This window comes from Condylura cristata, unplaced genomic scaffold, assembly GCF_000260355.1.
Source record: "Condylura cristata isolate star-nosed mole 26May11 unplaced genomic scaffold, ConCri1.0 scaffold00006, whole genome shotgun sequence".
Lineage (NCBI taxonomy): Eukaryota > Metazoa > Chordata > Mammalia > Eulipotyphla > Talpidae > Condylura > Condylura cristata.
Genome location: NW_004567107.1, coordinates 9,564,043 through 9,587,673, shown reverse-complemented (window position 1 = coordinate 9,587,673; position 23,631 = coordinate 9,564,043). Strand labels below are relative to the sequence as shown.

General features: G+C 37.9%; 1 protein-coding gene across 1 annotated transcript in view; it reads right to left on the bottom strand.

The window, feature by feature from the left end:
- Positions 1 to 23,631, bottom strand: part of C5 (complement component 5) — a 75,242-nt gene that overhangs the window by 11,992 nt on the left and 39,619 nt on the right. Inside the window, exons 21-33 of the mRNA XM_004677384.2 lie at positions 21,797 to 22,024; positions 20,576 to 20,636; positions 17,495 to 17,584; positions 15,976 to 16,188; positions 15,167 to 15,242; positions 13,168 to 13,327; positions 11,381 to 11,476; positions 9,889 to 10,060; positions 8,200 to 8,402; positions 6,571 to 6,723; positions 5,078 to 5,140; positions 3,930 to 4,011; positions 2,867 to 2,924 (exon numbers count right to left, since the gene is read on the bottom strand). Coding sequence (XP_004677441.1) covers positions 2,867 to 2,924; positions 3,930 to 4,011; positions 5,078 to 5,140; positions 6,571 to 6,723; positions 8,200 to 8,402; positions 9,889 to 10,060; positions 11,381 to 11,476; positions 13,168 to 13,327; positions 15,167 to 15,242; positions 15,976 to 16,188; positions 17,495 to 17,584; positions 20,576 to 20,636; positions 21,797 to 22,024 — 1,655 coding nt within the window. The remainder of the gene's footprint in view (positions 1 to 2,866; positions 2,925 to 3,929; positions 4,012 to 5,077; positions 5,141 to 6,570; positions 6,724 to 8,199; positions 8,403 to 9,888; positions 10,061 to 11,380; positions 11,477 to 13,167; positions 13,328 to 15,166; positions 15,243 to 15,975; positions 16,189 to 17,494; positions 17,585 to 20,575; positions 20,637 to 21,796; positions 22,025 to 23,631) is intronic.

Here is a 23,631-nt window from a genome sequence, read left to right as displayed (position 1 = left end):
AACAACTTAGAACAGCATGTCGGGAAAATTAGAGTATAATGTGACATCTGGACAGCGCCCTGGTTGCACCGAGTGTAACCAGAAACAGAGCCCTTGCTCCTAGATGCAAATGCGCCCTGGACAGGATGAAAAGAGGCTTCCAGAGTGGAAGCCTTCCAGGATGAAAAGTTGCTGTGGCCTTGACAACTGGTTGCCATGGGGATGACTTCAGCTAGAGAAAAGAAGCCTTCCTTTCAAGAAGGCCTTTGCTTGCTGCCAGAGACAGCAATCTTTCCCGAGAGATGGGGAGATACAAAATACTTTTTTTGTTGTAAATACAACAGAGAACTTGTAAAAAGTTAAATATACAGAAGTCACCCCAAAAGTAGAACTGTATGCTGGCATTTTATTTTTTTTAAATTAGGAGGAAGAACATTTACAGGCAAAGACTTTCTCACGTGAACAAGTACTACACAGTTACTTTTGGAATTTATCCAACCTAACTTCAGTGTCACGGAGCCAAACATACTTCACCTGGTATTTCTGAACGTTCTGTCCCTAATTTGTAAAAGTCAAAGGATAGAATATTCCATATAATATCTCTATTCATCTTCTTTTGTATATTAGCAATGTGGAATTAAGTCTCCTGTCAATGAACTGGAATGCGTTTTTGATAAAATCCTTTTTTTTTTTTTGTAGCATAGACTAGAACTGAAGGAAACTTGTAGAGCAGAGTCTAAAATCATTGCTTTCTAGAAGGGGCCAGAAGTCAGCTGATATGGTGAACACCAGTTGAGTCCTTCATGGCAGAGGCTTTCCCTGGAATCCCACTCCACCATCCAGAGCTCTCCTTTGTGCCTACTCCAGAAGCCCTCAGAAGAGTCCCCATGTGCTGATCCCAGTTTGGCCCAGAACACATTTGCTCACATGGCCCTATGACAGTGCTGAGGATTTAACCACAGCTATTACCCATATCCCTCCCCAGAGGAAGACAGGGTGGCAGTTAGGAGGAAGGGCACGGCCTGGGAATGGGTGGTCTTAATAGAAAGATCTTAGGGAACAAAAAAGGGTGTTCTAGGCAAAATAGCCAGCAGAGACTGCCCAAGGAAGGAAGTGGGGGTTGATTGCAAGTTGGCTGGCTGGTAAGGGAATCCTAATATGAGAGGGGCTGCACTGAGAATGATGAGAATAGCCAGGAAGGAGACCGCTAGGTAGAAATCATCTGTCGCTTCTTAGCTTTAGTCAGTGATCTCAGCTTACCCTGACTGAAGGAGGTGGTTTTGAAGTTGGACTGACTGTCAGGGTCTGGGATTTGAGGTATTAAAATCTGTGAGAGCTTGGCAGATTACTTCATTTCCTCAGGTCTCTATTGCTTTATTTCTCATAACAAGTGAGCAATTATATCATTCCTACAATCCCTTTCAGTTCTAGTCTATTACACAACTCAATGAAATGTCTAAGTTATCCATACTGAGTGTTTTGTCATCATGTGTGATTACCAGTAAAACTAAACAAAATACCAACCATATAAATCAGGCAGAATTAAGAGAATAACACAGTAAAAGCTACTAAGGGCTTAGGGAAAGAACTAATCTAGTCCTGGCCCTGCTACTAATGTATTCACCCTGAATATTTTCAAAGCCCTATACTTTCACATACATATTAGGATGGTGGCTGTGGTAAACAGAATAATGGCCCCCAAAGATATCGATGTCATAATTCCCAGGACCTATGAATTCTACCTGGTAAAAGGAACTTGCAGAAGGTGTTAAGGATCCTGCAATACAGAGATTATCCTGGAGGTATTTTTTTGGGGGGGGGCGGGCAATGTAGTCACAAAGGTCTTCGGTAAGGGGAAGAAGCAGGAGAATCACAGAAGATATGATGATGTGAGCAGGGGTCAGAGTCAGAGGAAGAGACTGGAAGATGCTGTGCTGCTGACTTTGAAGATGACACCTTAATGTTAGGACTCCTGACTTCCAGACTCATAAGATAATAAGTTTAAATTGTTTTAAGCTCTTAAGTATGTGGTGAATTGTTACCTAGCAACTACAAAAAATGAACACAGTGGTCAATTTCAGCTTTTAGCATTAGTCTGCAGAGGGTTCAACGGAGTGGTTTTCAAGCCTGCCTACCATCAGCATAGCCTCTGGGGGTGTGGTTGGAATTTTGGGAGTGGTTCTAAAGATTCTCCCACTGAATTCAATGCATAGCCTGAGTTGAGAAGTACTGGTTGAAAATGGCTAAGGATTTTGCTGGGAAAATATCATTTTTTTAAGTAAGACAGTTGGGCTGCTTGTAAGAGAATGTTTTGATCTTTCTTTTCCTATACATAGATTATATTTATGTCTTCCTGAAAGACAGGAGAAAATTAATATTACAATGTTTGAATTAGAAGATCAAGAATAGGACAAGAAAGTACATATGAATAAAACAAAGTTGTTCTCTATGTAAGTAGCTACTTAAGAAAACCCACTACGGGGCCCTCCCTGGTGGCGCAGCAGATTAAAGCACATCACTAAGAAGCTAAAGCCACTTCAGCATGAGTTTGATACCTGCCCACCCGCCCTGAAGGTGACCCACATGGCACAGCAGACCTCTCCTGACCCAGCCACTGTTCCCCTTAACAGTGTACTTCATCGACCTGCCTGTTCTGCTCCCCACTCTATCTCTGGTGAATCCTCTCTCTGCCCCTGCACCTCTGGCCTGTACCCCAGTTCTGTATGCAAAAATAAATAAATCTTTTTAAAAAACCCACTAAGTTCTGCATTGAAAAGCATGAGCAATTTTACATCTGGCTATTTTAAAATTAAAAAGATGTGAAGAAATGATACCATAACAAAAGTGAGATCTTGCCATCTGGACTCCCCTGTGGAAACTGGCTCACCTGGCACACGCCATTATGCGCTTGTATTCTGAGTTCCCATAGCCTCTGATGCTTGATGCTAACACAAGTGAACAAATAAGCAAACAAAAATGAGAGTAAGCGATTGTCAGCTGTTTTTGGAAACTATCAAGAGCAAAATCATTAATGAGCAGGTCTCTGAATACACTTAAAATGATTTGTGATGTTGAAGTTGGCACTCTTGGTGATTTTAATGGAAATTCAGGCTTATTGGTGATACCAAAAATATCTTTAAATAATGAGACTAGACTTTAAATAATTAGAACAAGTCATTCTAATTGTCATTTATAAGATTATAAACTGTAAACTGTCAAAGAATTCAAAACTTAAGGAGTCATTTAAGGTAAATATGCATCAGTAACATGTTTAGGAGGAGGGTGGAAGGAGGGAGAGTTGATGCCTGGCTTTGCTGGTAGTTTGATAGTTTCCAGGGGAACAGATTTCTGAGCCTTGAATAGAAGATTTCAGAGCAGAGAGGCAGCACACCCTTGACCACTGGAGTGTGCAAGTGGATTTGCATTTGGATGAGAACCAGTTCACTAAAGCAGGGTAAAAAAAAAAGGCATATAAAAACAAGAACATAAGTAGTGGAGAGACCAAGGTGAAGGCAGAGGCAGAGAAATGTACACTAGTCAGGCCTCCTGGAGTACAGACAAGGTGGGGATAGAATCCCAGCAGGCAATAAAGAAGTCCAGGTCCTGGAACTGACATAAAAGTAACAGAATTCAAGGATCTGAGATTACACCTTCTTGTGGTTTCAAAACTAGTTACATTCTTTAGAAATAATGTAGTTAGTAAAAATAATTTCTTGATCAATGGCACATATATTTAACTTAGTTATTAAGTTGTCTAATATCAGTTTCCAGCTATTATTAACGAATTCCCTTTATTATGATAAATGATGGTAAGGTTTACTGAGATGTGAATCTGCTAAGGAATTTAATTAAAAAATTTTATTTTCTGAGCAAGCACATTTTTCCTAGTCAGGGAAGCTCCTGACATTCTTTATGCTTGGCCAAAATTACAGTGGAAGTCATGCTTTTACCTTCCATGTCCTGGACTTCAATTTTCAGATGAAAGCTGCAAACTTCCTCAGAGGTACTAATTTTGTGAACCACAGTTGTTACCTGCATTTGGACAAATAAACAAAAAGATTTTAGTTAAAATGAGAAGGTAGAAAGGGCACCAAGCTGTTGTGCAATTAGAGGCTTAGGTATCATTTTCATAATCTAAATAGTGAACACTTGCAGCAGCTGTACTTTCAGAAAATTCTACAACCTAAGCTTAGCTCAGAAAGCCAAAATCAACAAGCCAACTTTTGACCAGGAAGGGTTTTGGTCAGATCCTATGCAGCCAAATCTGAGCACCTTACTCCACAGAAAACTCCCTCAAACATTAATCCCTGGGCCAATACACTCTAATTTGACATGTACCATTAACCCTCAGGGAGTGCACAGAGCACTGTGGTGAGCAACATATTATAGGTGTGCATGGATGGGTGGGGTCTTGCCAAAAGCACGTATATTGAGAGTAACTAAAATGATCAAAAATTAGACAACCCATCCCACCTCCTAGTACAATCCTATAAACAGTTTGAGACAAGTAAATGTGCTAAAGGAAAGTGCATAATTAAAAACAATTTATTCTCAGAATACAGTTTATTTTATTTTAGTCATCTGGCCGTTTCAAGTTTCTCTAAGCTGTCTGGGTATGTCTATGTAACCTATGGCTAAAGTACGTACAGACAAAAATATATGTATTTAATACACATAACATATACATATACTTGTATATATTTATATTTATGTGTGTTTAATAAACACACAGAGTCCACGATGGTGCTCCATAAAAGAGATGCAACTGTTACTAACTTTAAAATGTTTATGTGTGCATCTACACACTTACCTATGTATATATAACCATAAAACAAATGTAATTATGTATTACGTTATAGATATATAATTTCTACAAATATATAGACTATCTACATGCAAAGATCAACATTGCCATTTTCAAAAAGAAATTGTGAGGCCAGCTGTCAAGAAAGCTAGAGAAGATCAGATAAATGAATCTTACTTTAGTCATGGTTACCCAAACACAGATTTCATGGCAAAGTCACTCCCTTTCATTTATATTACCTAGAATAAGCAGTCATTTAACTCCCACATAGCAGGCTTGCAGTGAAATACTTACGTGCACTGTAGCCACGCCATTGCTGAATCCAGTACTGATGACCAGGTCATCATTGAGAGGCACCTGGAAAGTTGGACACAGACCAAGTTTTCTTTTATTTAATAGGCAGGGAGGACAGAACAGTGGAAAGAGAGGGCTGCCCTACTCTTCAGTATAAAGCAGGCTAGGTTTCACACTTAGGCAGTGCCATGGACTAAGTTTTAAATGATTTTACGATGACAAGAGGCCCCTAACAGTGTCACCCCTAAAGAGAAGAAGACATGAGTAAGTATTCTCAGCTCCTCAAAGACAATCACCAAGACACAAAAGATCTTACCACCAGATCTTTTGGTTTTTCAAGAGCATTTGGAAACCAGATTTTTTAAAAAAAGATTTACTTATGCATACAGAACTGGGGTACAGGCCAGAGGTGCAGGAGTGGTGAGAGTCTTCACCAGAGACAGAATGGGGAGCAGAACAGACAGATGGAAGATGTACAATGCTGAGGGGAGCAGCAGGCAGGTCAGGAGATGTCTGCCATGCTATGTGGGTCACCTCCGGGCAGAGGATCGAACTTGTATTGAAGTGGCTTTAGCTTCTTAGTGCTGTGCTTTAACCTGCTGCGCCACCAGGGAGGGCCTGGAAACCAGATTTTTATGCAAAACCTCTGGATTTCCAAGTATTGGAATATGTTTATGTTTCTCTCCTTACTGATATTTGTATGTCTTACTATGGAACACCAATGTGTGATTGTTGTGTTAATTTTTTTCCCTCATGCCTATTTACTTTGCTGATAGTGGAATATATGGATAGTAAGAGCTATTTTCAGCTATTTATATATTTATATGTACTTTAAAATAATATAAATGTGATAATTTAAAAATATGTATTAGCAGCTATAGGCTAGTGGTTACTATTATTGATGTTGGTCTCCTTTTCTTTGGGAAATTCTCACAGGATTTTATCAAACATTCAGTGGTAAGGAAAGGACATGGGATATGCTGTTGGGGGACTGGGAGGGCAAATTTGCTTTGGCCGCAGCCTTTAGTGTGACCAGTCTGGGTGGAGTCACTGGCAGATCTGCAAATGTGACTTGTCTTATTCTACAGCCATACCTGTGTGCTTGCTGTTCTCTATTCTGGAAGGTTCTTCTCTTCTCTTCACCTGGTTGACTGATTCTGATTCTTCCAGACTTAACCCTACCAATTGGATGTATTTGACAAACTCTTTCCACCTCTCAGCTGGGTCACAATCCTCCCTTTGTCCTTTCACATCACTATCGAGGGTCTTACTTTTCTGTTTGTTTTAATGGGCTCTCACCAAAGTCCACAGATACATTGTGCTTTCATTTTGAATGCTCGATGTCCAGGAGGCAGCAGGTACTCCTGCTTAGGACATATCAGGGATACACGTATGCTTAAGGAGATATATTTAAAAAAGTAAGGGTGGATCAGGTAATTTTTAAAGGTCCCATCTGATTATAAATATTATAAAATGTTAAAATTTTCATTTACCTCTACTGGTTTCCCAAGGAAATGATTGTCTGTCACTTTGTAATGGTAGAAGTCACCTTTATTCTTATAAAAAACTTTGATGTCCATGTTCAATTGGAATTTTTTCACCAGGAGTGAATATTCTGTTAGGCCCTCAATGGCATTGATCGTATCCTGTCAACAATCACCAAGACATAAAAATAAGTTTTTCTTATCTATATAGACTCTATTTCCAAATGCCCTTCCTTATGAGAGGGTGAAATAGCACCATCTGCGTATGAAATTTCAGCCAATGGAATGAAGCTGGCTAAGAGGCATCACGTGGAGTTGGAAGGTAAGGTCTCTCTTATCCCCCTCCCTGCCTATCTGTAAGTATGCTACTGTTACCAGGGACAGGAAGAACATGCAGCCTCAGGTCTGGTTCTCTGCGTATCTGGAGTGTGTGACAGCAGCAGAATGACTCAAACTCCTTGCAGAACTCTTTCTCATCCATGGGTCTCGGCTTAAATATCTCCTTATCAAAACATGTCCCTGTTTTCGTTATTCTGTTTTCATGTTCCCCTTCCATCCCTTTCAGTCTTCATCTCAATTTGTAATACTTGTAACTATAGTTGAACACTGACCTCTCCCACTGTAATATAAGTTTCATGGGTGTAAGTAGTATATCTTGAAACCCCTTACATTTAGCAGGTATTGCACATGGTAGTCATAAATGGATGGCTTTCTGGACATCATCTTCCTTGGGAAGATGAAACCAGGAAAATGTATCTAGCTCAGAGCTGTTCTCTGCTTATGGCCAGGACAGACAATGCTGATCAGTAGGAAACTCCTGATGAGCTTACAGTTGTCCCTAAGGTGAAATCCCTTTGCCTTCCTGGATTAGATGATGACTAAAGTAGTCCTAAAGCATCCCGCTAGCTCTAAATTTTATACATAAATGCTCCATCATTGCCCAAACATCCATGAAATAGAGACTATGTTAACATTTGAGCTAGACTGTGGATGTACATTAGGATTTAAGTGCTGGAAGAGAACTTAACAATTCAAGTAATGTTTAAGCTGGAAATTTCCTGGAAAACCCAAACTTTTCATTCTAAATACAGAAAGTCCCTCTTGAGTATTCAAGAGGGAAAGCAAATATCTTGTCCAAAGCGATGCAAATACATATAATTACACAACTATGTAATTGTTATAATGTGAAATATATATACTCAAATGAATGTGCATTGGTAGTTAGATGAAATTCAATGATTAATATTTATTTTTGACGGGTAGGGAATATCAGTAGCTTAGCCTGTGTGACAGCCATGGCAACATTGGATATGACACAACTGTTTATCACCTTGTTAGCCCTGCATGGTCACTAAGAATCAATAAGGAAGTCATGGGCTTGGTTTTGGAAGCTGTGAGTTCTGATTATGGATTTGCCACTAACTCCCTGCATGAACCTCCAATGGCTGAGTTCCTTCTCTGAGTAAGAAGGGTATTAGTAGATGACCTCTAAGAGGTTCTCAGTGCTGGTCATTTGTTCATGTCTCATATGTGCTCATTTGGTGGATAAAAGCATGGAGTGCAGAGTAAGTATGCAATGTGAGGTGTGGGAGGCAGTAAAATGTCACCAAGGAGATGAAACAGTCAAGGAAACATTACCTGGGTGGAGTGAAAGCCTCCTCCATACCTCTGCTCTTCAGACAGCCACTTGATGATTGGGTTAACATAATTTATCTCTTTTAAACTTAGGCTGGTGAGTAAAGCATAGGCAGTGGTTTCTACCATACGTGCTGTACTGGTGTGAGAAGAACGGGCTTGCTGTTCAAGATCATCTTTCCAAAAACGATACATGGGTTGACTACCTGATCATCAATAAATCAGTCATTAGTATGATTAACAATGTGAATTTGATATAATCCTAGAAGCTTTCTAGAAGTTCTTTACTCTTTGATAAGAGGAACTTGCTCAATATGCCCAATACAAAACAAGATCCTTTAACATTGTTTGTCTTGATTTAGAAAGGAGGTCCTATATCATACCCTAGGGCGAAGCCCAGTGGAAAGTGCAGTAAGCTGAAAATTAGTGCTCCAGGTTCTAGTCTCTACTCCTAACTGACCATGACACCATGGACAAATTCTTTCGGTTCTATGGGACTCTATATTAAATCCTATAATTTTATGATTAAGCATCCAAGGCATTTCTTCTGTGTCATTTTAAAAGTACTTATGTGTGGGTTTGAGGTGTATGACAGCATTCAGTCATTTTTAAATGATAACAGGAATCAAATATTTTAGATAGTGATAAACCTCATGTAAAATTTATCAAACTTTCAGAAAACTGTAGTCAAGAGAAGATTTAGACATCCAACCCAGCCTGTGCTATGCAGGCACAGGGTTAGTGCTCCACCCCCACCTTCCCATTCTTTGACTCTTGGTCTATGAGAAGCACTCTCTTTATTCTTCAAGACAAAGTACATGCTTTTTTGTTGACCTCGACGTACAATGTAAGCAGGTCAAATACTCCTCTGCTCAACTTCCTCTAATGTCTTCCCTTTTCCTTTGTAATGGAATTAAAGTTCTAGGGCTTCCAGCACCTTAATGTAAGACATGGGCACCCCTTGCTCTGGGCAGAATGGCTGGGCCACCTACTTACTGGGCGCCTTGTCCATTGTACAGCCATACACAGAAGTCCTGCAGAATTCTGGGGATGATATGGGGATGATCTTCATGGTTCCACCTGACCTCTCACCCACCCTTCCTGTCTAGCAGTTCACTCCTCTCCAGCCTCATACATTTTCTTGGAGCACCGGGCATATTGCAGCCTTATGGCGGCTGCACATGCTACTTCTCTCCTAGAAACATCCTTTCCAAAGCCACCAACTTGTTTCTTCACCTCTTTCAGGTCTCCACTTTCTCAGTTAGGCTTAAGCCTGACCACCCTATCTAAAATTACAGCTCACACCCTCACATCAATTCCTCACCACCCAATTTCCTGTAGTCAATGTTTATTTATTCTCTATCTCTCACTAGAATGTAAGTTTATCAAGAGTCTGGAATTGTTTTTGATATTTTTTTTTTTTTGCCTTACCTCAAAGCCTAGAATTGTGTCTGGCACATATCAGATACTCAATACCAATTTGTTGGATTAAGGAATGAATAATAGAATAAGAGATGTTGGATGAATGAGTGACTGAGTGCTAGCACTTATTACATTATGTTGTGATGGCTTGTTCTTGAGGGCAGGGACTGTCTCTTTGTTAACTCTGCAGGCCACCATCCCCTCCCCAGAATTAGCAGACTCTCCATGTCTAGGAAGGCTTGCTAAATAAATGTATGGAGCAAGTCATACCTTTAACTGAAGCTTTCTTCTTCAGGGTTGAAGCAATTGAGCGAAACTGTGGGTGAGTTTTATCTCCCAGGGATAGAGCATAAGAGGCAATGGCCAGTGTAAAAGTGCTTTGGGCTAATGGGGTGTTTTCAAGCAGAAAGTTATCAGCTTTAGTTAGAGCCTTATCGATTTCCTGAAAATGAGAGCAGAAGAAATTTGAGATTCTTTGTTAACCATCAACCTTTCTATCAACTGATGTGAAGTCCCCCAGGAGGCACTATCTTGAAGCAGGTAGAAAGGCTGAGAAGAGAAGTGACCTAATGGAAAGGATGTGTTGTTGAAACAAATCTTCCCAGAAGAAGGGGCAATGCCTAATCTCACAAGGGGAAAAGTGGTTCCCCAAATGAGCTTGCTTTTGTCTCTGAAATCTCACTTCCCCTGATAAGTTTTAACCTTTAGTTTCTGCTTCCCCCATCAGACCTAGCTTCCAGAGAGAAGCATCAAACACAACTACCTCTCACTCTTCCCCCTCAGCAAATTGAGACAGGTTCACATATTCAAAAGGAGTTTTACTAAATACAATTGTTAAGTAGTGGAAAAGAGTCAGTTTGCTATAATGCTTTTTGATCCTAAGGATTCATGGGGAAATTATCTCTATAACTTTGTCCTGAGACAATTAACAGTTATTTTGGTTAAGTGAACTAGGAGGAGACTTGGTGCGATGCTGTTAGCATCTCACCTGGTTGCTGCTCTTCTGGCTCCAGCTCTGTCTCCCATTTATGTGCCAAAAGATGTTAACTTGTCCCTAGGCCCCTGGGAAATGGTCCTCGTTGAATGTTTTGTACTGTTAAATATAAATATCAATTCTCTTGAAGCAAACTATTGTCTTGAAATATTGTCTTGTTTAGTGGTTCATGTCCTATGAATCCCTTTGGGCTTTTCCATCTCAGCTCTGTATGTTGGTTTAAAGGAAAAATCTAATTTACCTGTGATTAACAGGCAAGAGTCTTTAACATCAGCTCAGGGATCTGTCTCTCCCAGATCTTCCCTTTGGGGTTCTTTCTTTTGATCACTTAGGTGAATTGTTACCTTTCTCTCCTCAGTTTCCAAGTAAATGAGGCAACACAACTCAAAGAAGCAAGCATGCCACAGTGCATCTTTAGTACTTGCAGAGTGCCCGACTATGTAACAACTGGCACATGCACTTCATTCATGGGGCAGAGTTAAAAGAAGGAAGCTGGGGACACTGAGTCATTCTCTCATGACTGTATGAAGTTATTGGCCCCAGCTCTACAATTCAGTAGCTTGCAACCCTAGACAGGTAAATCCATCCTTTTTACAGGTCTCAGTCTTCTCAACTGTCAAGAGTAGGCTGGGCTAGGTGGTTTTTAATATCTATCTTATTTCTGAAGTCCTTAGATTCTGGAGTGAAAGCTGTTTTCAAGGTGTCCCCCAACCCCAGTACATGGTACAGAAACAGATAATGGGTATTAGAGAAAGAAATCTTACTTACCATCAATGGACATATATCAAAAGCCTTTCTAATTCCTATCACAACAAAGGCTGTAAGATACAAAGTTTTTTCTCTGGTTTCTGTAGGCAAGATACCCTAAAAAATAATTCAAGTTTAAAAAAGAGAGTAAAATGTTTTCAAAGTGGAACAACTTTGTTCTAATCTCTGTTTTGAACCTCTCTTTCTGTCCTTCATGCACGCCAGCTGGACTGCTCACCCCTTCTCAGTAAACTCCTATGTGCCTTCACTTGTCCATCTCTCTCCCACCTTTCCATCTTGAAACTACATTTTATACTTCTTCACCACATTTTAATTGACCCCCCTTCTTTAAGATCCTCTTAAAATGTCACCTCCAGAAGGAAGTACTTTTGAAGAGCTATTTGTCCATATTTTTTCCTCTTTAGGGCAATGACTTTCAATGCAGTATTTATATGATCTTCCAAGAAGTGTGACTTACCTTGCCAGCTTTATGCCATGCCACTCACTGCAAGCTCTTTAAACAAACCATCCTCTCTCCACCTCAAAATACCAGGTATACTGATTACTCTCCTTGGAACACTCTTCCTGCCTCTCTTTCTCCCAGGTAAGCTCATTTATTTTTTTTTATTAAGCTCTCCTAATTTAAGTTAGACCCTTGCTGTCAATGAAATATTTCCTTCTTCTGAACAAGTACCATACATTTGAAGTGACTTAATGTCTGATATCTCTGCCAGGCTGTAAGCTCTATGGCTTTAATGACCACAACAGTTTTGTTCATCGTTGTGTGTCCGCTAGACAGCACTTAGTACACATTTAACAAATACTTATTGAATGAGCATGCATACTTATTTCTTGATCAGAATTGCTGGCTTTTATACCCTACTTTTTGTACCAGCATGTGAGCTCCTTCACGGCAGGGATAGTATGGATTTTTCTCCACTTCCCTCACCCATTGTGCCCATAATAGACCTGTGCACATACTAGATGTTCTGTGAATGATTGTTGAATGAATGTAGATAGATGGATGGGTGGGTGGATGAAAGGATGGGTGGATAGGTGAATATTGTAAGAAAAAAAATTATTCTTCAAGTAGCGCCCAGATGATGTCAGTTATCCTCATCTCTTGTTGGTGTCCTAATCTATTAGTGCAATGAAGACCACTGTGAGATCCCTTTAGTAAGAGAGTCAGTATGCCAGATATGAAAAGGATTAGACTGGGGCAGGAAAAATAAACCCCAAATGTGCTGAAGTCTTTAAAAAATGTTCTAAGGAGTGAAAGATCAATGGCTTTGGAAAGATAATGTAGTGACATTTTAGACAGATATTGTAATTACTTTGTAATTTAAGCATATACGTGGGTTCCAATCACATATAACAGTTTGTTGCAGTGTTTAATAAACTGAACCCAATCTCTCTTGCTAACAGTATAACTGGGTCCCTTCCATCTTATATGACAACACCTTAGAGTTTGGCCCTACAAGAAGGCTCTGAATTTCAGGTATAGATTATATACCAAGGATATACAGACAAATTAGTACATTTCAGATCTGCTGAGATCTCTAACATTCACACCTTGTGAACTACGAATGCCTGTTATACAGGATGTCTAATATTTATCTGATCTAAGTAGAAATGACTGAAGGGCAGTACAAGAAGACCTTTCAAGTTCTTTGTCTGCATGTACAAGGAGTTTCCTGTAGGACTACATATATTTTCTTCCTCTCTTTTTCATCCTTCTAAAATGGGATGAGAACAAAATCAAATTTGCAAATAAAACTATTGCTAACTTGTAATTTTCAGTTTCTTACCTGCAATTTTACTGGTTCATACTGGGACTTTTCCTGGAAAGATCCATTTTCTAGTTGACAATGCTCAACCAGCCAAAAAACAGAATTACAAATTGAATTTTTGTCCTGTTTTATGTATTTGTTTACTTGCCCAAGCACTCTTAAAACAAAAGCTGTTAACCTTTAAGAAAAAAAAAAAAACAGTCAACAAATATTTAGACATTGAGTTCTTTTTTGGCTTCCAATTTATACAATGTTTATTGCTTAAAAGAAAGCAGCACTCAAATATAATTCCTAAGTAGGTTGTCATGGTTTTACAAAGGAAAAGAAGATTTTAAGAAAATCTCCAAAATATTGTCAGTAATTGTGAGCAGCATATTTTCTGTGACTACAATATTATCAGCCAGCACACAAGCTAAAAATGGATGCCTGATGATAAAAAAATCTCAAAAGTCAAAGATAATAGTCAAAACAAATGGCTTTAAGTCAAAGCACTGACCCATGAACATTAGCCATGGAAGAGTAAGATCATAAAATTCTAATTCATAAAATTTGTACAGGGCATTTAATCTACCCCCATCTGAGGTCTGAATTCCCTTCCCCAATATTTGGGAGTAGTTATCTCTTCTCTGCCCAATCCACACAATAAAAGCAGAATTTATTACCTAACAAGGAAACCTTATTAGGTTTTGTATCTTCCCTGTATTTCTCAAAATTATTTTTGAAAGAATACAGGCAACTGCCATTTTCTTCTGTATATGTATCTTTCAAGAAACTTAGGGCATTTGTTCTAGGATAGTCTCCAGATGTTTCTATGCATCTGACAAGATGTTATCTTAGTCTTACATAAGACTTGCTCTAGAATTGTATAGAGGTTCTGGGTGTTTACTGACACATCTTGTTTGGGGAATTTCCTGTTTCCAGGCATCTAGTTACTGCTGTGGTAGTTTTCTGTCTGTGTCAATTCCCACCCCTGACCATGGTGGTTATCCTCTGGTTAGTGTGTTCCTAGGGTCTACACATCTTTCTTTTAAAACATGCTACCCACACATGGTTAGCTCGGTGGGACTTGATGACTGATTAGATATATAGTTTAAAAAAAAAAAAAAAGCAAGGAGTCAAGCCTGTGAGTGTGGACAAAGCATAAAGTGCTTCTACGCATTGATTAAGGGAATAGAAAAACAAGAGATTGTATTCAAAGGAATTGTCATAGATTGTGTTCAAAGGAGCTTAGGAAAGAAGTCAGAGTTTTATAAATCAACTAGGAAACGACTAGGAAACCACTGGCATGGAAGTTGTGAAGGTCATGGGCAAAGATGAGATTACAGAAAATAGGAGAACAAAGAATGAAATATTGTGGACTATGTATAGTGAAAGTACATGATCTAAACGTCAATTATTCTAGATTGTAAACTTGTTAAAAATATTTTATACAGTAGAATCTATAGAGTGATTGGATGCTGTGTTTTAATTAAACATTTTGTCAAAGATTGATAGTATGTTTTTTATAAAATCCAGTGAATTCTCAGTAGTGAAAGGGCATGTGCTAAAGGTCAATTACTCTAGATTGTAAATGTGTTAAAAATGTGCTCTACACCTGAAACTAATATGTTATATGTCAATTAGAGTGCAAAGTAAAAAAAAAAAAAAAAAGGCCACTCCTAAATAGCATTGAGCAGAGGTGTGACCTAACATGTTTTAACAGAATTATTCCTGCATCTGTTTGGGTATGACTGAGGAGGGACAATTATGGAAGCCATGAGACCAGGGGAGGCTAGTGCAATAATCCGGGTGGTAGGGGAGAGTGACTTGTGCCTTGTGCCAGGATGTTACAATGGGGTTGATGAGAAACAGTTAAAGATATATTTTGAAGGTGCAGCCAAAATATTTGCTGGCTCAGATGTGGTTTGTAAGCGAGTAGTGAAGACTTTTTGGCTGAACAACTGGATGCATGTTTTCTACGAAGGTGTTATTGGTTAGGTAATAAAACAACAGACAAGAAAGTCAATCTTTCACTCACCAAGTGCTAGAACTTCCACCTTTCCACATGCTGTAAGAGTAGTCAGCATTTCTGTAGGACATGATGCTCATTATTCCTAAGAGGCACCAGAGAAAGAATACAATGCTTCACTGACCTGCATTTTCACTCAAAGAGTGCTTCATGGGAATAGGAAAATTCTTCTGGGGTTGGGCAGCAAGCATATTATTTTGACCAACACTGAACTTCTCAGAGAAAATATTTGAATTGCTTGAATGGGAATTATCAAGTAGAACATTCTGAGTTCATTTAAGAAGGAAGGAAGTGTCTATAGGGTTTGGAACCCAGGTGTCTTGTCTCTCATCCAGGCCTTTTGTTAAGTTAAGCCAAAATGCTCCAAATAGTATTTATTTATTTTTAAACATTTATTTATCATGCATACAGAACTGGCATACAGGTCAGAGGTGCAGGGGTGGTGAGAGGATTCACCAGAGACAGAGTGGGGAGCAGAACAGGCAGACTGACAAAGTACATTGCTGAGAGAAGCAGTGGGCGAGACAGGCGAGGTCTGCTGTGCCATGTGGATCACCTCCGGGGTCAGATATGGAACTCACACTGAAGCAGCTGCAACTTGCTTGCAGTGCTGTGCTTTAACTCACTGTGCCAGGGAGGGCCTAAACAGTATTTATTTTTATAGTTAAGTTCACCTCTGGATTTTTTTGAGGGGCTGAAATGCTTTACAGTTAAACTTTTGTATAATAACTCATAGCAACTTAAGTACTAATTCAATTAAACATTAGTCCAGCAATTACAAGATCTTTATATATAATAGATATAGTAGATATTTTTACCTTGTTTCATTTTTTTCTCCATGTCTTGTTTTTTAGCTAATGAGTCAGGATAAAAAATCTTCCAATTACTTCCTTCTTCCAGGTAGTGATAAACATAGAATACTGGGACAACACTCATCAGTTCTGCTTCTGCATTCCCCTTGGGGAGGTGGGTAAGGATTTCAATGCCTTTCTGACTCAGAGCTGCAGACATAACCTCACCTAGAAGCATTCCTGAAACAATAAAATAAAATACAAGTAGATCACAATTTCTATTAATTTTAACCTTAGTATGTTTAAATACTGATGAGTAATCATCACTATTCTTTTCCATTTTCATAAAGGTAATTTAATTAATTCTCAGCTGGTGAAAGAGAGAAAAAAAAGATCTTGTTAAGAAGATAGTTTTAAAGGAAACACTAAAAACAAGCTTAAAAATTCCTGTGTGTGTGTGGGGGGGCCTCCCTGGTGGCGCAGCAGGTTAAAGAACAGCACAAAGAAGCTTAAACCACTTCCGCATGATTTCTATCCCCACCTGCCCGGAGGAGATCCACATGGTGCGACAGACCTCTCCTGACCCGCCCGCTGCTCCCCTCAGCAGTGTACTTGGTCGATCTGCCTGTTTTGCTCCCCACTCTGTCCCTGGTGAATCCTCTCACCCTCCATATCTCTGGCCTGTACCCCAGTTCTGTATGAACAAATAAATAAATCTTTTAAAAAAAAAATTCCTGTCACAAGATGGTGAGATGGTGTGATGTAGTAAGTTGTGTAGAGGACATGGCAAATTGTTACCCCACAACCCGATATCTTTAAATACTGTAAGCCCTGAGAATCAACCCTCCTACAAAGCAAAGCAAACAGCCTCAAATGTGAATGCTCTTTAAGTGTTGGGAGGGCTCCACCCATACATAACTCACTTCATTCTGGGGTAAGCCACCTTTTATATATATATATATCCAACAGCAGGGTTGGAGGATCAAAGGGTACTTTCCACAACTAAGATTTTGTGATTTCAAGATTTTATATGATAAAGCCATAAAATGTTCTCAGGACAGTCTATTATTTTGGGGCAATATTACTGAATGGTCAAGAACAGGAACCAGGAACCAGGAAAACCCCACCAAACACACCACTTCTACAAACACACTGGAGGAGAGAGACCCCAGGACTGGGATTCTGACAGAGCAATGCTGCTCTCTTGGGATCACTTACAGGTCACCAAGCCTTCTATGAAGCAGGACTGGCCACTAAGATGGTGAAAAATTCTTTAAGTCTAGAAGCAGTTGAACCCCCATTTTTGAGAAGCCTTTAAGCCAATGAAAGCCCCCTCCCTCCAGTATGGGAGAATGACTCTCCATTAACTGAGGCCAAAGGAAGGAGACATTGGGAAAGGTGGTTGGGGCTTTCGTAGGAGTAGGGCACTCTCAGAGGTAGAACTGTATATGGTGAGTAGAGAAGAGGAGAAATGAATAATCATGAAAATACTTGATTTTTGTTCAAATAAAAAAATTGAGAAATAAAATGACATTTGTTAATTTACCTTTTACACTCATGATCCTCTTGACTTTTGTCTTGGGGACTAAATCTAATGGAACCCTGTATGGGAACTCCTTCTGTCTATTAGCAGGACCTGAAATTTAGAAAGACTGGTTGTACATGGCATTCTTGAGTGAAGACGATTTGCAGATTATAATATACCTACATCCAAGGAATTTTTAAAAATACGGTTTTCTTATAGTAGCAATATTAAAATTTAAGCACAAAGTTAAAAATTCCTGAGTTTTATTAAAGACTAAGTTTATATTTGCTCTTTAAATACATTAATTTCATCTGTAAGCTTTCTGGTCATTATAAGAGAGAGAAAATAAATAAGTTGTATACATCTTTTATTAGTAAAAGGTGCATATAATTTTTTCCCCCAAAGAAAGAAAATTGTTCTTGGAACTGGAATCTAAAATAACTAACATGTTATTTAGGATGTGTGATGATTAGCTTCATTGGGAAGCTTGGGGTCTCCCTTAGATGCTGTTCTTTTCCCTTGGGGTCTCCCTTAGATGCTGTTCTTCACTGTACAACGGAGTCTGAGCCTACCTGCATCAGAGCATGTCTACTATAAGACTACTATATCATTTCTACTATATCTACTGTAATCATTGGTTTATTTCATAAAGTGATCATATTTATCATTTTACTGATAAGAATAGCAAGCATTCTGCTAAATTCTTGGAATGTAATAATTCACTGGATCCTTACAACAATCCTGCATGATAGGTATTTTATTTTTTTTATCTTATAGATGAGGAACCTGACACTTAGCAAATTACTCAAGGTAACAGAACGAATAGAAATGGAACTGTGATCTGAATAGTACATTCATTCCAAAGAATGATAGAAGTAAATGACATTCAATATTTGCATGGCCTTTGAGCCAGCAGTCTCACTTCTGGATATAACGTCTAGAGAAATGTTCAATTATAGATTCATAGAAGCACATAAAGATATTCACAGCAGCATTTTTATGGCAGTGGGGAACCCTTCACTAACCGAAGGATATTAAAATTGTGGTGAGACACTCTCTGGGACACTCTGTAAGAAGCAGTGAATTAAATGTACCCATAGCAACAGAGACATTTCTTTAAAAACAGCATATTGAACTAAAAAAGTTAAAGCATTAGCATATGATTTATAGTATAATATAAACCATATATGCAATATACATATTTTTAATTGAGGTAACATTAATTTACAACACAGTGTATGATTTAGGAGTATAGGTTCATACCTCTTCAGATGGATGTGACCACACCATATCTACCACCAAAGCACCTATAATCCTCTACCACACTTCCTTTTACTTCCTCCCTCTAATAATCCCAGTTCTACAGTCAGATTTCTAGGGTTTGTTTCGGGTTAGTTTTGTCTGTTCCTTTGTCTCACTTCTTTATATTCCACATAGAAGTGAAATCATCCAGCATTTATGATATGTGTTAAAGAGACACAAAGACATGAGACATGACCTACCTACTCAAAAGATTGATAGCACACATGTTTGAGTAGTTGCCTCTGGAGTCAGGGAAGTGGGAGTGGGGGCCAAGGATGAAGGGAGAAAGAAAAACATGAGAGGGGCTTGCCCAGACCAGTGATGACAGTTTGCCAGGAAGTGAGGGAAGGATGCGGAACTGAACTCTGCATCCAAGATATGAGGAGAGATGAGAGGAGTAGTAGTCAGGGAGAGAGAAAAGGTAAAGACTAGGGTTAGTCTTGAGTATGGCATCCCCATTTGTCTCTTTTTAAGCTATGTCACACAATTTAAATTATTCTTGGTCATTTTTTCCTGATACCTTCTTCTCTCACACTGATTTTTTTTTCTTCAGATTTCCTAAGACTACTGACTATTTCTATTTACTTCTCCAAATACATTTTAGGCTTAAAAAAAAAAAAAACTCTGAATTATGTGAATTATCAAACTGGCATAGCAATTCCAATATGTATAAATATTGGAAGTATTCAATAAGATCTTTGAAATATTGGACAGAAATGATTGTAATTTTTATCCTGTTAGTTCTCTAGAAAGTAACAGACACCTAAATCTAAGTAGTAAAAAAATGACAAATGATTGGGAAGAAACATAGGTCTTTTTTTTAACCAAACTTTTCAATGGAGAGATTTTTTCACTAGAGAGAAGTCATTCTTATCTTGCATCTAGAATATGTTTATCAAGCCACTTTAGAAAGCTGCTTGTTCTAATGTCAGTATAATAGTGAGAAGGAAAAGCAGTCAAAGGACATGGTAACTGCAGGTGGCAGGACTTTTGTTTCTCCACTATCAGATGGGAGGAAGTTTGTGTGAAGACATTACAGAAAAAGTTCTCATATGGATACGTGTACATGTATTGATTTTTCGTTGTCTCTCATATTAAAGTCCTCTTTATTCAGTTTACAATATGCAGATGACTAAAGTTTTAATGTCTTGACTCTTTCCTTTCCCAGAGGATATGACACCTTTAGTATAGGTTGTGATTTGTAGCTAATTCCTTACCCTATTACAATATCATTAAAAGAAATGAAAAACAATCTGATGAAAAAATAAGGTAATTTTTGTTGAAAACAATTAACTAGCACATTCCAAATTTAATTAATACATATTATATTTAGGTCTTGATTACGTGCTTAAGTGTTTGTAAAACTTTGAGAAGATTGAATCTCTCATTTCATGGAAAAATAAGAAAGCAGGACCAATGAAAATGGGTCTATGTAATTAGTCAAAGTTATTTGTGTTTTAAAAAAATACATGTAAATATATATGTAAGTGGCTTTTTCTTAGGTGTTCCTTGGACAGATAGTTCTATAAAATATAAGTTATTATTGTGATGGAGATAAAATGACTGATATAAAAAGTAATACAATTATTACTATTTCAAGCTTTGCATTTTAAAACTAGTATTCTTTCTTCTAAGCCCAACTAGATGATAGTATCACATATACATAAGGAATGATTAATAACTAAGAAATGTATATTTCTGATTCAAATAACATTTTGAAAAATAGAGTTTCAGGATACACATATACTTTAATTTCTTGAGCAAAAGATCCCACATAAAATACAAAATCATTTTGCCTACCATAAATTCCTTTTGGATCCAGAGTAGCACCTGCATAACTTTCCCTTTTGATGCCTTCTGGCTAAAATAAATGCAGAAAAACTTTAAGTTAAGAACATAATTAAATTTCTATGACTTGAATTCCTGGATCAGCTTTTCTTGACCATTTTTTCAATTAAAAGATATTTTTTTCTTCTTTTTGGAAAAGACCAAATATGTATAAATACTCATATGCATACATGCAGGAATAAATGTTTCTGACTATTTGCATAATAATCAGAGCAGATGCTTAAACATAAGTTATTATAAGCCAAACAGCTGATTTCAGTGCTTTGGATATATTTGCTCATTTAATCTCAAAGAAAAGTTCATGAAGTAGTGCTTGACTGTGTTTGACAGATGAGACAATCACACACAAAATCAATAACTATATCCAATGTCAGGAAGTGGAGAAGCACACAATTCCAGATTCTGTGCAAGGAAACACCATCAAAAGATGCGTGGGCTGTGTCATGCACAGAATAAGTTAATACACATTCACTGAAGTCAATTTTAAGGCTGAAAACAACTCAGAGAATGAAGACTAGGAAGACCTAGTTCATCATGAACTAGCCATGTTGACTGTTAGCAAGAATCTCGAGCCTATCGGAAAATACTTAGCAGATTGTATAAGTAAGTAGCACATAATTAACCAATGATAGTTTTCCTTTTTGAGCTTCTTTATTTATTTACAAAATGGAAAGTTTTCTAGGCTATAGCTTCTCAAATGTGAATGCATGGGCTATATTATATTTATTGTATCTCAGTACTTACCATAATGTGTTGTTCAGACTTTAAGGCCTATTTTTTGATTGTCTTTTTTTGGGGAGAAGACCTAGAAAGCTATATACCAACTTAGTAAGATAGGCATCTTTAAGTATCTGGGTTTTTGGTGATTTTTATTTTCTTCTTTGTGTTTTTTCAACATTTCACATTTTAACAGTGAGCAACTGTTATTATTCATTTGAAATTTTCAAACATAATTTCAGATTAAAGAATAGTGACAAAGTTATAAGAATAGTGCTAGAAAACTAAGCTAAACAAACCCCCCCAGAATCTTTCCTGAGTCCCCCAAATGTTAACATTTTATTACATTTATGTTAGCATTTGCTTTGCCTCTCTGAATCACTTAAGTGCTAATATATTTTTTTAAGTGTGAAGTGTTTTTTAAGAAAGAATTGGGGGAAAAGCATGTTTTCTTACCACCACTCGTAATGTTTTTACTAAGATTTCTCTTCCCAGCGAAGTGTCCAGTGTAAAATTGATGTTGTGGAGGCCGATTTTCAGAGGAAGCACACTGAAGGTCACCAAGTGACTGGAGGAGCCTTCTATTTTCTGGTGCACACATCTGGAGGTCTTAGTTCCCTGATGGCCAGTGGCTGGACTTCCCGACATACAGATTCCCTCCGTAGTAGACATTTTAACACAGAACTGAAATATCACCAGTGGACAATTACATACATATAAATGCCCTTTCCTCACAAACTCACTGCTGATACATCTCCAGTGTTAAACAATGTCGTGGATTCAATGCAGAGGAGAAAGCTTATGCAAGTTCATGGAGAGCTTAACAATGGGAAGGGATATCTAAAAACCTCAATCCTAGCTCAGAAATGTCTTTCCATTTAATTTCCCAATTAGCTGTTACCAACTAATTCAGATGGGAAGCTACTAACAGTCTTTGTTTACTTGCTATGATGACATTTATTGTCTTTATACTTAAACAATTAAATATATTTATGTTAATATATTTAAGACAACAGGAGTCCTGGCATACTTAACACATCTTTGTATCCTTTAGCTCAGCATTTGGTAATCAACAAACGATGGTTTTATGAAAGGCTGAAAACTCTCTCGGCATTCAAGGTCCTGCCCACTATTTCCCCAATATACTTTTCCAATATCATCTCTTACTAACTCTCTGCTTACACTCCATCTCATAACCAGAAATTGGCCCCAGAAAGACCTTGGCTCAAGCTTTGGCTTTGCCTCTTACTAACTACTGAGAGCAGGTTACAAGATCCCTTTCACCTTCCCTTCCCTCATCTTTGTAATGGGGATAATCACAGTACCTACTGACTTTTGGTTCAAATCTTAAATATTCTTCATCACTCCTTCAAAATCTACTGAACTGACAGAATTGAGAATTATACTCCAAATAATTCATCTATATGATCCAATCCAAATCAAGCAAGTAAACAATAAAAGAGTGCCAACATTTGACAATGAGTTTTGAGGACTATCTCAGAAATGGGAGGTTCATTCTCTCTGTTAATTATTTTCTTTAAAAAATACAACCAGGATGGGTAGAAGCAGGAGTCAAAAATGATGATTGGGCCACCCAAGGTCAGTGATTGCCCCAGCAGGGCAGGATGAGAAAGGATATATACGGAAGAGCTATTTGATACAACTCACCATATATTTGTTGTAAAAACCTTTAGTAAGTTCTATAAATGGAATTCTTGAAACTGATATAAAAGAGCAATTAAAAAACTTAAAACAGTGTTTCTATTTTTTGTAATAGACAAGTAGCTCCAATTGTACAATTCTTCTACAATTACTAACTACAAGTTATATAAGCTCATAGACTATATATACATACATATATATAAACATATATCTTATATATTAACTCTAGACTCTCTCTCTTTATATATAAATACATATATACCTATATATTTTGTTTAAAAACTAACTGAAAACAATAGAGAATAGAAGGTGACACTTTGAAGATGGGAAGATGCTGGGTTAGGTCCTATTCTTTGTGGCTTTCACCTGAGGGAAAATCCCATCACTGTTAAAGAAATGAACTGGGATTTCAGACATTGGGATTGAATTTAGCCAATTCTGCTTAAACACATAACCAAAATAAAATTTCTCCAGAGGAACATAATAGAATCCAGAGTGTCTATAACATTTCATTAATTAAGTCCAAGGCTCAATCCAAAATTGCTGGATATAAAGAAATCAGAAAGCATGACCCGTACACAGGAAGAAAGGTACTTACCACAGAAGTTCTTGCCTCTTGTTCTGATACA